Source organism: Hemitrygon akajei, chromosome 7, assembly GCF_048418815.1.
Source record: "Hemitrygon akajei chromosome 7, sHemAka1.3, whole genome shotgun sequence".
In the NCBI taxonomy this organism is placed as follows: domain Eukaryota; kingdom Metazoa; phylum Chordata; class Chondrichthyes; order Myliobatiformes; family Dasyatidae; genus Hemitrygon; species Hemitrygon akajei.
Genome location: NC_133130.1, coordinates 65,803,497 through 65,817,151, shown reverse-complemented (window position 1 = coordinate 65,817,151; position 13,655 = coordinate 65,803,497). Strand labels below are relative to the sequence as shown.

The following is a 13,655-nucleotide window of genomic DNA, read 5'->3' as shown; positions in this document are numbered from 1 at the left end:
AACAAAAGATGGCTTAGTTGGAATGGTTTATTTCTCACACTGGCAACACTTCAGTCAATAGCTTGCGAACATAATCACAATAAATAGACTTTGAGCATGCTTTTAACAAAATAATCTCATAGGCTACCTTAAAGATCCAGAATAAATCAGAACATTGGACACTAATTAATATTGTTAACTCCAGGAAAGTTAACATTCTTGTGAAGGAAGATAGTTTTTTAAGAATACATTTGATTTGTTCCTAGACGACTCAGAATTCAGGTGTCAAGTTTCAACACATGGGGACCTTTTACTTATTAACCACAATGAAACATAGTCATTGTGGAATAAAGGTTCTCCGACTGTTCAGTTTTAAGTTAGATCAGTATAAATTAACTAAGAAAGATGAGAAAGGAAGATATAAAGGGAAAATGCACTTGCCCATGAGCAAACACAGCAAACCACGAAGTGTTGCTATTTATTTTAGGTGCTTTTGGGTTCCTTGTAACATGGAAAACTAAATGAAAAAAGTAATAATCACATTGTCAGATTGTTCATTCTTATTCAAGGAAACGTTATAAAAGGTGTAAGTTCATGCAGCTTATTGATCCTTTTGAAAAAAAGAAAAACTTGAAATATTTTTTTCATGTCTACTTTTAGACTTTTACATTGTTTTAATAAAAAAATTAAAATATCACTACAGATGCTGGAATTCTGAAATAGAAATGCAGTCTCTTCTCTTTCCACACGTACTATTTCAGGAGCTGAATCAAGTAAATGAAACTCCTTCCCAGTTCTCAGAAAGGATCTTTGACTGACATGTTAATGCTGTTTTTTTTTACTTCCATAGTTGCTTCTTAGTCTACCAGGTCTTTCTAACATTTTCTGTAGCTACTATTCTGATGAGCAAAATTAATCTAGTTTATGGTTCCTTCCTACATTGACAAAACAAAAGAAAATGCATAATGGAAAATTTCAGGGAAAATAAAGAACTTCAAAAATATGGATTTTAATGACCTGGTTGCCTCCTTCATTATCCACAGCACATCTAATATTTAATATAAGACTACTCTAAGGTAATCAAATAATGCAATGAAATCCAGCATCTGCAGATTTTTTCCTTGTATACAGTGAAACCCATGGGGTTAATTTTGTTGCCCTATCTGGTACTTTGAAAACTAGAAGAGGAGTCTACTATTATGGCATTTCCCTCCACTGCTTTCTCCCCTCCTCTCCATTCACACCCAAGCTTGAAGTTCAATTTTTCTTGTTTCTTTGGATTCTGCCTGCAAATTCATTTTCACCCCCAAGATCCCCGTTTTGTCCTCGATGAGATGTAAATTCTTACCTCCCATCATGCATTGTCTATTGCCCTTTTAAGAACGACAATTGTCCCATAACAGAAAACAAAATATGCTGATGTGATTAGGCAATTTGTAACCAGAGTACCATTCTGAAACAAGAATAACTTCAAAGGATGGAGCAAATGATTTACCTTTATTGTCCCCAGTACATAAGGTGCTGTGATAAATAATAATATCTGCTTGGGCAACTTTTGAACTTTAGGCTAACTTCTACTTATCAGAAGACATAATTATGTGCATTTTATATATAAAAAGTATATTTTGTAGTTTGTATTTTATTTGCTGTTAGCTGAAAGAACTGTCCATTATCTCAAAACATTTTCTGTATTGGTTTCAGTTGCTGATTTAATATATATGAAGGAGCCATTGACTAAAACAAAATAAGAGGGAAGCAGTAAGATAATTCAAAGTGTTGTTAATTGATTTTAATTAATTTTAACATTTAACAGGATCCCCTGCAGCTAGTCCACAGAGTAGTGACAACAGTGACACTCATCATAGTGGAGGCAGTGACATCGAAATGGATGAGCAAATGATGAACAGGGCAAAGCGTGGACAACAGCGACTCTCAGATACAGAGGTATGTACTTTAAAATCCAAGAAAATTTAGTGGAAAAACAAGATTGGTAGTCAGGTTTGACCAAAAATGGTGGTATTATTGAACAGCTCTTTTATCCAACCTTGGCCTCAGCACCACTTTCCTTGGCTCCCTGTGGTTCAGATATATTCCATGGTCCCCTCTGCAATTCTCCAAAACTCAAATACTCACAACTCTTAAGAATGTAAATATCACTGTCTGAAATCAGCAGTCCTTCGTTCTGAAAATATGTTCCTCAGTTTAAGAGATCTCTAGTTAGAGGAAGTATTCTCTCAGCTTCCATCTTGTCAAATGTTTCAAAATCTCATGTTTCAATAAGGCCACCTCTCATTTTTCGATGTGGATAGGCCCCATCTGCTTGGTGTTTCATACAGGAATCAATTCAGTGGATTTTCTTTTCCCTGCCTCCAATACAAGCAGGTGCTTGCTTAAGTATGGAGACCAAAACTATGCAGTACTTCATTTATTGTCTCAGTAGTTCCATATAAAATAGCGTCAAAATATCCCTGTTTTTCTGTTCCAAACTCATTTATTAATGGCAAATATTCTGTTAATATTCCTAATTACTTACTGTGCATGTATGCTAACTTTTTTTTGTTCCATTCAGTTCAGTTCAGTTTCAGTATATTGTCATTTAGAAACCACAAATGCAATGCAGTTAAAAAATGAGACCACGTTCCTCCAGAATGATATTACAAAAGCACATGACAAAACAGACTACACCAGAAAATCCACATAGCGTTTGGCAATCCCCAATCCAGAGTCCGGAGAGGCTGTTGCGTATTTAGATCGCGCTGCGATCGTAGCGCATTACCCGGAAGGAGCTCCAAACCCACCAGACAAAACAAGACCAAAAACTAAAGCTACAAGACCCTCAGATAACTTGGAACTAAAACATTTTGTCTTCTCCCCTATTTCAAGAAAATAATTTGCATTTGCATTCTACCTTAGAAAGTAGATAAACTCCCTTTTTCACACATTATGCAATACTCCATCCTGACAGGTTCTGAGTATCATTGCACTGTCGCTGCCCTTTACTATTGTCTTTTCTTTCACCTTGCCTTCCTAAATATACTAGCACCAGAACCACTATCATCTATTTTAAGCTTACCCTATCTCCTTTCTGCTTCTACACTCAGCTTTCCATCACTCTCCCGTCACTAACAGCATGTACAACTCCTTCCAATACAAAGAAATTGATTCTTGTTGAGCTGCAGCCCATCAGACTTGTAAATGGCCCATTTCACAGAGATACTATTGTAATTTCTAAGGAACCTGTAATCTTTGCATACACTGTATCTCTGGCCACACAGGCACTTTCTCCCACTTGCTGCTCAGTAACATGCGGCACTGGTGGTGTGTCGGACAGCTGTCTTGAGAACCTATTTTTTTACCCTCTTTTCAAGCACTCTAGACTGTGGCTGCAGGAATTCATCTTTCTTTCTACCAACGCAATTAGTACTGAAGAGGACCATGACCACAGTGTTTCACTTTCCCCCTTCAGAATGCTGTGTAGCTGTTTGGTGATATCCTTGACTTCGGAATCGGTGAGGCCACATTCCATCCTTCAGTCTTATCGATGACCATAGTAATGCCTGTTTGCCTCCATAAATGTTGAGACCCTTGTCACTATGGCTTTCCCACTCACCCTCCTCCTTTCCTGTGCATCTGAAGCAGTTGTGTTAGCATGTTCTCAGCTCTGGCTGCATTCCCTTTCAGTAGTGTCCAAAATGGAGAAAACTCAGAGAATTCTATTACTAAGGACCCTCACTCTGTTGGACATGCCCTTTTCCTTGTACTGCCATCAGGGAAGAGGTACAGAAGCCTGAAGACCCAAACTCAACTATTAAGGAGCAGCTTCCTTCCTACTGTCATCAGATTTCTGAATGGTCCATGAATACTACTTAACTACAATTTCTTTAATTTGCAATTTATAGTAATTTTATGACTTTGCACTACTCTGCTGCCGTATAAGACGGTAATAATAAACCTGATTCCGATTTTGTTTGCCAGGCAATCACTTATTCTCTTTTTGCCCAAAAGCTCTTTACCTGCAGGGTGACCAAATCTATAAATTTCTCAATCTCATTGCTGTATCACAGTGACTGGAACTGCAGTCCAAGCTCCACAAACTGGAGTTCAAACTGTTGTTGCTGAAGATTCTTCCTGCACACGTGTATGTCTCAGTCATTTGAAGTGACTATGACATCCTATGGGCACAAGCTACATATTGTGGTTGGCTGAGTACTCTGCCATTTGATGACTTCATGGTTTTAATTTACTGAGTTTCAATTAATGACATAGAAAATTATCATTAAGGTTCAATGGCATATATAATTTTGAATAAATAAATAAATGCAAAGAGTGACTACAATTAGCATCCACTTTTCTTAAGATATGGTTCTTGTGTTGGGAGTAGAAGCATTTTCAAAAACAAATTATGCAAAATTTAAAGTATTGTTTTTTAGAGTTATAAGCATCCACTGAATTTTTAAAAACATAAATAAAATTAGGTTATTTCATTGACTAATAAATAAAATCTTATTCCCCCACCCCAGGAATCTATGCAAGGAAGTTCTGATGAGACTGCTAATAGTGGTGAAGATGCCAGTAGTGGGCCTGGCAGTAGCAGTGGGCACAGTGATGGTTCAAGTAATGAAGTAAATTCAAGCCATGCAAGCCAGTCAGCTGGAAGTCCAGGAAGTGAAGTCCGCTCTGAGGATATGGCAGATAGTGAAGTCCTAAAAGAAGAAGAAGAAGAAGAAGATGATGATGATGACGACGATGATGATGATGATGGAGTTGAGAGCCCCCAGAATGAGAGCAGGAATTCGGAGTTACGAACTCTGAGTGCAGAGTCACAGCCGGGAATTTGTATGTCAGAATCACCTGGTGGAACAGAATGTGATAGACCTAATAGTGGATCGGGCAAGGATATTCCTTATAACTCCGATACAGTTCCTTCAGGAGAGAATCGAATTCGACTTCTTGATACTTGCTCACATCCTGAGGACACTGAACGTGATATGACAGGGGAAATAAATACTGTGCACATATCACAAGGTTCTCAGGATTCTTGTATTACTCGCACTGGAGATTTTTTAGGAGAAGCGATTGGAAATGAAATATTTAACTGCAGACGTTTCATTGGTCAGCAGCACCATCATCATGATGGGTAAGTTTCACTCTTAATGTTTAGTTTTAGTCTCAATTTGCAAAATAATAAATTTAAGATGATCGTTGTAGGTTTTTATTTAATTCTAAAAAGATATAGCACATAGAACAGTACAGCAATAACAATACAGCTTTAGGTTACATTCTTATGCTGAACTAATTAAACTATCAATTAAAAAGCCAGACAAAGCAAATCCCTTCTGCCTAAAAAAAAGTATCCATTCTCTGCACATTCATATGCCTATCTAAATACCTTTAAATACCTCTATTGTGTTTACCTCTGCTATTATCCTTGGCAGTACATTCCAGGCACCCACCAATGTGTGTGTGTTAAAAAAAAGATAATAAAAAAAAATAAAAAAATTGCCTTGTATGTCTTCATTGAATTTGAATTTGCCCCCCACCTTAAATGCATTCCCTTTAGAATGGAGAAATATACCAGCTTTTTAATCGATCTACGTCAATCTTATAAACTCCTTTCAAGTGTCCCTTCAGATCTCACTACTCTAGAGATGACAACCCAAGTTTGTCTAACCTCTGCTTATACCTCATGCCCTCTAATCCAAGCAGCATTCTGGTAAATCTCTTACATAGTCTCTGCATCTTTCCTCAAATAGGACAACAAGAAACAAATGAAGTTTTCCAAACCAGTGTTTTATAAAGCTGCAACATCACTCTTGAAATGTGTGCCTCAACTAACAATGGCAAACATGCTTTATGCCTTCTTTACCACCTGTATCAGCCTGAGCAGTCATTTTCAGAGAGCTTTAGACTTGGACTCCAAGATCCCTCTTGGACTCCCATTGTGAAGAGTCCTGCCATTAACTGTGTCCTATCCCTTTAGATTTAATATTCCAAAGTGCAACACCTCACACTTTGGCCAGATTAAATGTGTCATTTCTCTACTTGTATCTACAACTGATCTATTTCTACACTAGCCACAATGGCACCAATCTTTGTATTGTTTGCAAGCGAATTTACTAATCCATCCAAGGCATTTATATATATCATTGTCAAGTTCCCAGCTAAACACCACTGGTCATGGACCTCCAGGCAGAATAAGACCCATTAACCACTGCCTTCTGTCATTTATAAACAAGCTAATTCTGAACCCAAATAGCTAAATCATCCTAGATTCCATGGATCATATTCTTCTGGATGAACCTACTGTGTGGGACCTTGTTGAATGCCTAACTAAAATCCATGTGGACACCATTGATAGTTGATCATCATTGTCATCTCCTCGCAGAACTCAAACATGATTTCCTCTACATAAAGCCATGGTTTTCCAAATGCACTTAAATTTTTTCTCCAAGAATCTTTTCAGCAGCTTTCCTACCACTGACATGAAACTCACTAGTCTGTAGTTTCCAGGATTATCCCTATTTCCCTTCTTGAACAACAGAACAACATCAACTTGTTGTAGATTCTGTGGGACCTCATTTGTGACTAGGGAAGACATAGAGGTGTTGCTCTCTTAATAACGTGAGGTATATCCCATCAGACCTTGTCTTAATGTTCTTCGAGAGACCCAACACTGCTTTGTTTCTTTATCTCAAAATATCCTAGTATTTCAGCACACTTCACACTGGTTTCACTATCTTGCACTTCCTTTTCCTTGGTAAATATCAAAGCAAAGTACTTATTTAGGACCTTGCCCATATTCTCTACCTCCAAGCAAAAGCTCCCTCCTTTATACTTTGAGTGGTCCTGCCCTCTTCCTAGTTATCCTCTTGCTCTTGATGTATGTACATAATGCTTTTGGATTCTCTTTAATCCTACTTGCCAAAGACTTTTTGTTGCCTCTCTTGGCTCTCTTTTTGAGTTCTTTTTTGACTTTTATATAATCCTCAAGGGCTCTGTTTGATTTTAGCTTCCTAAATCTTGCATACACTTTTACTTCTTGACTAAATTAACCAGCTCTCTCGGAGTCAAGGGTTCTTGCCTTACCATCTTTTTTCTCTCTTCTTACTGGAATATACTTGTCCTGTACTCTGTGCAGTTGGTATTTAACTATCCTCACATGTCAGGTGTGCACTTACCAAAAAAAACCTAATTAACCCTCATAGTTGCTACCTAAAAAGCTTGTAATTTGCCTTACCCCCATTTCATGCTGTCCTGCAAGATACAGACTTGTCCGTCTTCAAAGCTATCTTAAAACCTAATGAGTTGTGATAATTGTTCCCTAACTTATCCCCTACTGAAATGTCAGTCACCTGGCCAGGCTCATTTCACAGTAGCAGACCCAGTATGACCCCTCCTCTGGATAAACCACTTGAAGAAACCCTCTTGAAAGCACCAAACAAATTTAGATAATTATATAATAATTAGTATGTTTTCTGAGAACATGTAGAAGTTATTTTATGGTTAAGTTTTTAAACTGTTTAATTCATTGAGTAAAATTAATAGTTAATTGGGACACATCAGGAGCAATACATTTTGGCCTATTTAAGTGGTTGCATCAATTAGCTGAAGTTTCATGGAAATAGTTAAAAAGGTATACAAAAGACAAACTACTGTTTTAACTGAATAACAAATTAAAATACAGAACAATTAGAACACTACCAATACTACTACACAACTATAAAAGTGTGTATTTGTTCCTCATAGTTATCAACAAAAGAATTTATCCAGTGAGTGCTGCTGTTCTCATTTGATTGCAGCATTTTATGAAAAAAAAGCTTTCACATACTCTGTTGCTTACTGATGTTAAACAGTTTACTGGTGCATAATATGAATTCTACAGTTTTCAAATTTTTTACTTTTTGTGCAAACTGAATGATTTTGACCTCGCGCTATTTTTCAAAATAGTTTAATGTTGGAGACAAGTGGAATTCTGGAAATTTTTTGCCTTGACTTTATCCAGTGTATGATTTAATATGGAATCTTAAATCTGATCATTTAAAACTGCACTTCCAGTTGTCTGCTGTTGTGTAGTACTTTACTGTTGAGTATTGGCTGCTACTTTACATCAAATTGATAGTGGTGAGATCTGCAGACAACAAGTGTGTATTTATTTGCAGATCAGTGGAGCGGCAAATGGGGCTGGCAGCAGGTTTTGGTTTATTCTGCAACTTTCAGTAAAAAACTGCAAAATGGAGATGAAGTATAAAGTTACAAAGATATCATATTTTGTTAATGTAATTTGGTGCTAATGTATAAACAAATGAACATATGACCTGGAATGGAGATGTTCAAAGTGCAATAAATAGTAAATCAGTGAGTTTTGGTGGAAGGCAAGAAAAATGTAAAACAGAAAGTAATCCAAAGCCAAACATCGCTCAGTATGGCTGCATGATTTTTTTGAATTTGCATACATTTCACTGGCGTGAATGTGTGCATGTTTGAAGGAAATACTAAGTATGATATTTCTCGTGTTATTTTCTTGATACTGTACAAATAGTTGAATGTTACTTGATTGGTGTTCTTATATAAAGTAAACATCAAGTAGTTTGAAAAGTCATTTAAAGATTTTGATCACTTGATTAAGGGCTTAGTTCAGAAATAATTCTTGCTATTGATTCAAGAAGTAATAGTTGTTGCTTTGACAACTATTGTTCTTTGAGTTGCTGAACTTTAGGTGACTGAGGCTGCCAGTGACTGTTTCAAGTGTATGTCAGAGGTATCATGGCACTTTTTAAAGGGGAAAACAGAATTTCCACGATACACTGGCCAATGTTTATTCCTCAAGCAGTGATGTTAAAATAGTTTATCTAATTTATAAACACAAGAGCCCTGAAGAAGGGTGTTGGCCCAAAACATCAAATGTTTATTCATTTCCATAGACGCTGCCTGACTTGCTGAGTTCCTCCAGCATCTTGTGTGTGTTGCTACCCAATAATTTGCCTCCTGGCTGTTCATGCGATTTTGTGTATAAGCTCTGTGCTGCATTAATCTACACTCAGGAATATTTAATTGGCTGTGTGTTGAATGGTATCTTGCCTTCCATTACAAATGAGTAACAATGATAATTTGAGAAAACTAGTAATGGTGAAATATATTTTGCAGGCACTTGGCTGATGATATGATGAGTGCAGATGATGTCAGCTGCAGTAGTTCTCAGGTCAGTGCAAAGTCAGAAAAAAACATGGCAGACTTTGATGGGGAAGAGTCAGGCTGTGAAGAAGAACTGGTTCAGATTAATTCTCATGCAGAACTTACATCTCATCTTCAACAACATTTACCCAATCTTGCTTCCATCTACCATGAACATCTTAGTCAAGGTAAGGAACAAAATTTTTAACCTTAAATGCAAAAGTTGAAGAGTTCTCAAGCAATTGATTATCAACTGGCACTGTTTGAGAATTATGGGTAGTAATCCAAATTAGTTTCCATAATTTTTATTGTAATTTAATGCTATATACTGGATTTGATTTGCTACTTAAGACAAAATATTTGTGTTGAGCTTAGCTTTCATAACTGAAAATATAAATGTATCTTGAATTAATAATGGCACTTTGATAACAAAGATAATGGACACATCAAGTCAATTGAGTCACTATTTCATTGTCAAGATTTCAGTATGTCTGTTTTGCTGTAAAAGCAAATTTTACCATCTCATGTTCTGTCCCTTCAGTTTTATTAATTATATAATACTTGAGAAATTTGCTTTTATTTTGATGCTAGTTTTGGCTCAGTTTGTAGCATTCTCATTCACAGTCAAAAAGTAGTATGTTTTAGTTCCATTCCAAAGAATTGAGCACTGCTAATGAAGAGCTAATTCTTAGATAGGCATAAAGTATCCTGTGGCAATTTTTTGGAATGCTTCAGGATTATCATCTCCAGTGCTCTATTTATTATTTGTTGGAAGCATAGATTACTTAGTTATTCTAAAAATAAAATGCTGTGAATGTTAGAAATCTTAAATTACAAGGGAAAACAGTGGGAGTACTCTGAGGTTATAAATGTAATCTGTGAAGAGGGAAAGACTAGTTACTAACTTGAAGTATTAACTCTTCCCTACCACCCCCCCCCCCCCCCTTCCCAATGCTGCAGTATTTGATTATTGATGCAATACTGTTTTTGGGTGGTTACTGTGCAGAAATTGTGTGTCATGTTCATAGTTTGTTGAAAGTGGCATCAAAGATAGACAGGGTATTGAAGAAGGCTTTCAGCACACTGGCCTTCATTAGTCATGGAATTGAATATAGGAGTAAGGATATTATGTTGCAGTTGTATAAATTGTTAGTACAGTATGTATGGTCTCACTATGTATAGTTTTGGTCACCCTGTTATAGGAAAGATGTGATTAGACTGGAAAGAGTGCAGAATGAGAATGGGGAGCGGTCTCTAGAAATGTTTAATATTATAAGAGGCATTGATCAGGTGGATGGTAACAGTATTTTCCACAGGGTAGGGGAGACTGAAAGTAACAGGTATAGAGAACTACCAGACATAGAGAAGGGAAAGATTTAAAAGGGACCTGAGGGACAACTTTTTCATTCAGAGGATTGTAAGTGTATGGAACAAACTGCTGGAATTGGTTGAGGCAAGTACAGTAGTATCATTTAAGAAGCATTTGGATATGTGCATGGAGGAATGGGACTTTGAGGATTATGGAGTAAACACAAGAAATTGGGACTAGATGGATGGACATCATGGTCACCATGGATTTGTTGAGCTGAAGGCCTGTATCAATGCAATATTGCTCGAAGATTCTTTTTTGTATATATGGTTATGATTATATTTCACAAATATTTCATTAGATTGTAACACATAGGGTTGTTGTGAGATTGTGGCGAGTTTTACATAAAATTTGTTTTTTCTCCTCTAGCTGAATTTGCCCTGTAGAAAGATCACTAATTGCCAAAAAAATAGCCCTGAAAATTTCACAGGCAAAAAAAAGTTGAAGTTATTTCGGGTTTGCAAAGAATGAATGTTCCTATTAATGGCACCATATGATTTTGAATGGGTGTGCATAAGAAGGGAAGCTGCAGTGCCTTAGATTACTAAAGTAGGCCCTGAATGAAGAGAAATTAACCTTGCTTAAAGGTGGAAACTACTCATCTGTCCATTCTATTCATTAAAAAAATCTCTTATCTGTTCCCGTAAGCATAGTGGTTGATCCAAAGGTGTCAGATTTGAAAAAAATGTATAAAGTAAATTAACTAATGCCTTTGAAAAAGAAACATTTGAAATGTCAGGGCATACGGCCACCATGAATATAATCATTGTCATAAGATTTAGAAAGATTATTGATTTTAGCTCATTTCATTTTTGACGTAACTGGTATGACTTTTTCATGCAGATATTTTCTTTTCTTTAAATCTATATAGTTTAGCAAATTTGTCTGGCTTAGCTGATTTTATTTGCTGATAGTCTTTTACCTATGGTACTCATTATATTGTTCAAATCTCAAATATTCCAGTTAGAAATATAGTGCCTTAAGTTGAAGGTTTGCTCTTCGGAAAAATAAGAAACAAGAAGAAATGTGTAGAGTAATGAGGATGGGAGATGAAGCGTCTTGGCCCAAAATGCCATCTGTACACTTGCCATAGATGCTGGCTGGCCTGCTGAGCTCCTACAGCCATTTGTGTGTGTTGCTTGGATTTCCAGCATCTGTAGGTTTTCTCTTGTTTGTTAAAAGAGATTGACATTTTTGAGAACTGCCCTCCTTATCGGCAGGGGATTGGTTCCGGGATCCCTCGCGGATACCAAAATTCACGGATGCTCAAGTCTCATTCAACCTGTTTCAATGCAGTGGATCTTAGGACCCAGCGGAACCCCAGACCTTATTTAACCTGTCTCAGTGTGGTGGACATTAAGACCAGGCGGTACAGATCTGAATCCGCAGTGTTTCTGTTCACAAAAATAATCACGAACACAATTGAAAATAAAGTGGAAATAATAAAGCGATCAGAAAGAGGTGAAACACCATCAGTCATTGGAAAAGCGTTAGGCTACATCGGTCAACGATCGGAACAATTTTAAAGGATTAAGTGAGAAAGGCTCTGCCCTGATGAAAGCTACCATTATTACTAAGCAACGCAGTGATTTAATTATTGGGTTTTGGAGTTTTGGGTTTTTGATCCTCCACATCAACCTGGCACGGTGGAGGGGGCGCTTGGGGACAATCTGTCCCGAGTCCTGAGAACTTCCGTTCCCGAGTCCGGCGCTGAAACATACGTTCTAAGTGTTTTATATGCACAGAAAGGTAAAATATATACTATACACTAAGGCAAACGTTTGACTAACTGACGCTAAATAATACCGGATGTACCTGTTCCGACTTACTTATTAAGAGAACTTACGATTTTTTCGATCCCGATCCACGATAGCCCACGCACATCCTCCCGTATACTTTAAATCATCTCTAGATTACTTATGATACCTAATACAATGTAAATGCTATGTAAAATGGTTGTTATACTGCATTGTTTAGGGAATAATGACAAGTAAAAAAGTCTGTACATGCTTGAACAACAAGTGCTGGAACAACACTTCCGGGCTTTTGCGATTCGAGGTTGGTTGAATTCGCACATGAGGAATTCGCGGATAAGGAGGGCCAACTGTACAATGTGTGGATCATTATACTTAATATTGAAAGAAAGAGATTGCAGATTGAAATTCCACATATTATGTATTTTTGAATTAGTTTTGTATTTTAGTACTTGGATCCTGTATCTTCTTTCCTCAGCTCCCAGTGTACATAAGCATCAATACAATTCCAATGCAATAACGGATGTCAATTTAGACAATGTTTGCAAGAAGGGTAATACTCTTCTTTGGGACTTGGTACAAGATGAAGATGCGGTATGTTTACCTTCATTGGAACAATTTAGAACAGTTTGAATGTAGTGTCTTTGGTTACTTATTGTTTGTTTGCATAGGTTCATCTCTCAGAGGGATTGATAAATGAAGCTGAGAAACTGCTGTGCTCCCTTGTGTGCTGGTTTACTGACCGGCAGATTAGAATGAGATTCATTGAAGGTTGTTTAGAAAACCTAGCGAATGATAGGTAAGGATGAAGTGCAAGTTAAAGTTGCATTGATGTTTATTCTTAAAATATAGTTCTTGATTCTTACATACTCTAAATTTTATAATAGGAGATTAAAACTTCCAGGTAATTAATTATCCCTGCCCTGTGATTTTAATCAAAATTTAAAAAATCATGGGTTCAGAAAACCTTTTGACAGCATGATGTTTATTATCAGACAGAGCAATCTTGCTAATGTTTGTTTTCCATATGAATTTAAATAAATTGTTTAATTGTAATAATGCCTGGATTAATTTCATTTATTCAGGTCAGTGGTAGTTTCACTTCGTCTTTTGCCTAAACTTTTTGGCACTTTTCAACAATTTGGAAGCAGCTATGACACGCATTGGATAACTATGTAAGTAATTCAAGATTATCCCTAAGTTAAGTACCTGGTAGATTTTATAAATTTGTAATTTAAATGTTATTTTTTAAAAAATTTGCTTAGCCCTTCATTTTATCTCCAAAGTATTTCTACAGTTGATATTAAACAGAAGTCAAATAATATTTTGTTTATGTGACAGAGGAAACTAAAACTGTTTTATAAAGAACAAGCCCACAATCA

At 36.6% G+C, this 13,655-nt stretch overlaps 1 protein-coding gene across 3 annotated transcripts in view; it reads left to right on the top strand.

Moving 5' to 3' along the window:
- The window catches only part of usp34 (ubiquitin specific peptidase 34), a 300,100-nt gene that overhangs the window by 101,553 nt on the left and 184,892 nt on the right, over window positions 1-13,655 (top strand). For 2 of the 3 annotated variants that reach the window (XM_073051066.1, XM_073051065.1), the window contains exons 13-18: window positions 1,793-1,923; window positions 4,500-5,116; window positions 9,124-9,338; window positions 12,752-12,867; window positions 12,945-13,072; window positions 13,359-13,448. In XM_073051066.1, coding sequence (XP_072907167.1) covers window positions 1,793-1,923; window positions 4,500-5,116; window positions 9,124-9,338; window positions 12,752-12,867; window positions 12,945-13,072; window positions 13,359-13,448 — 1,297 coding nt within the window. Of the gene's footprint in view, window positions 1-1,792; window positions 1,924-3,347; window positions 3,489-4,499; window positions 5,117-9,123; window positions 9,339-12,751; window positions 12,868-12,944; window positions 13,073-13,358; window positions 13,449-13,655 lie in introns of all 3 variants that reach the window. The other variant, XM_073051064.1, reaches the window with a different exon arrangement.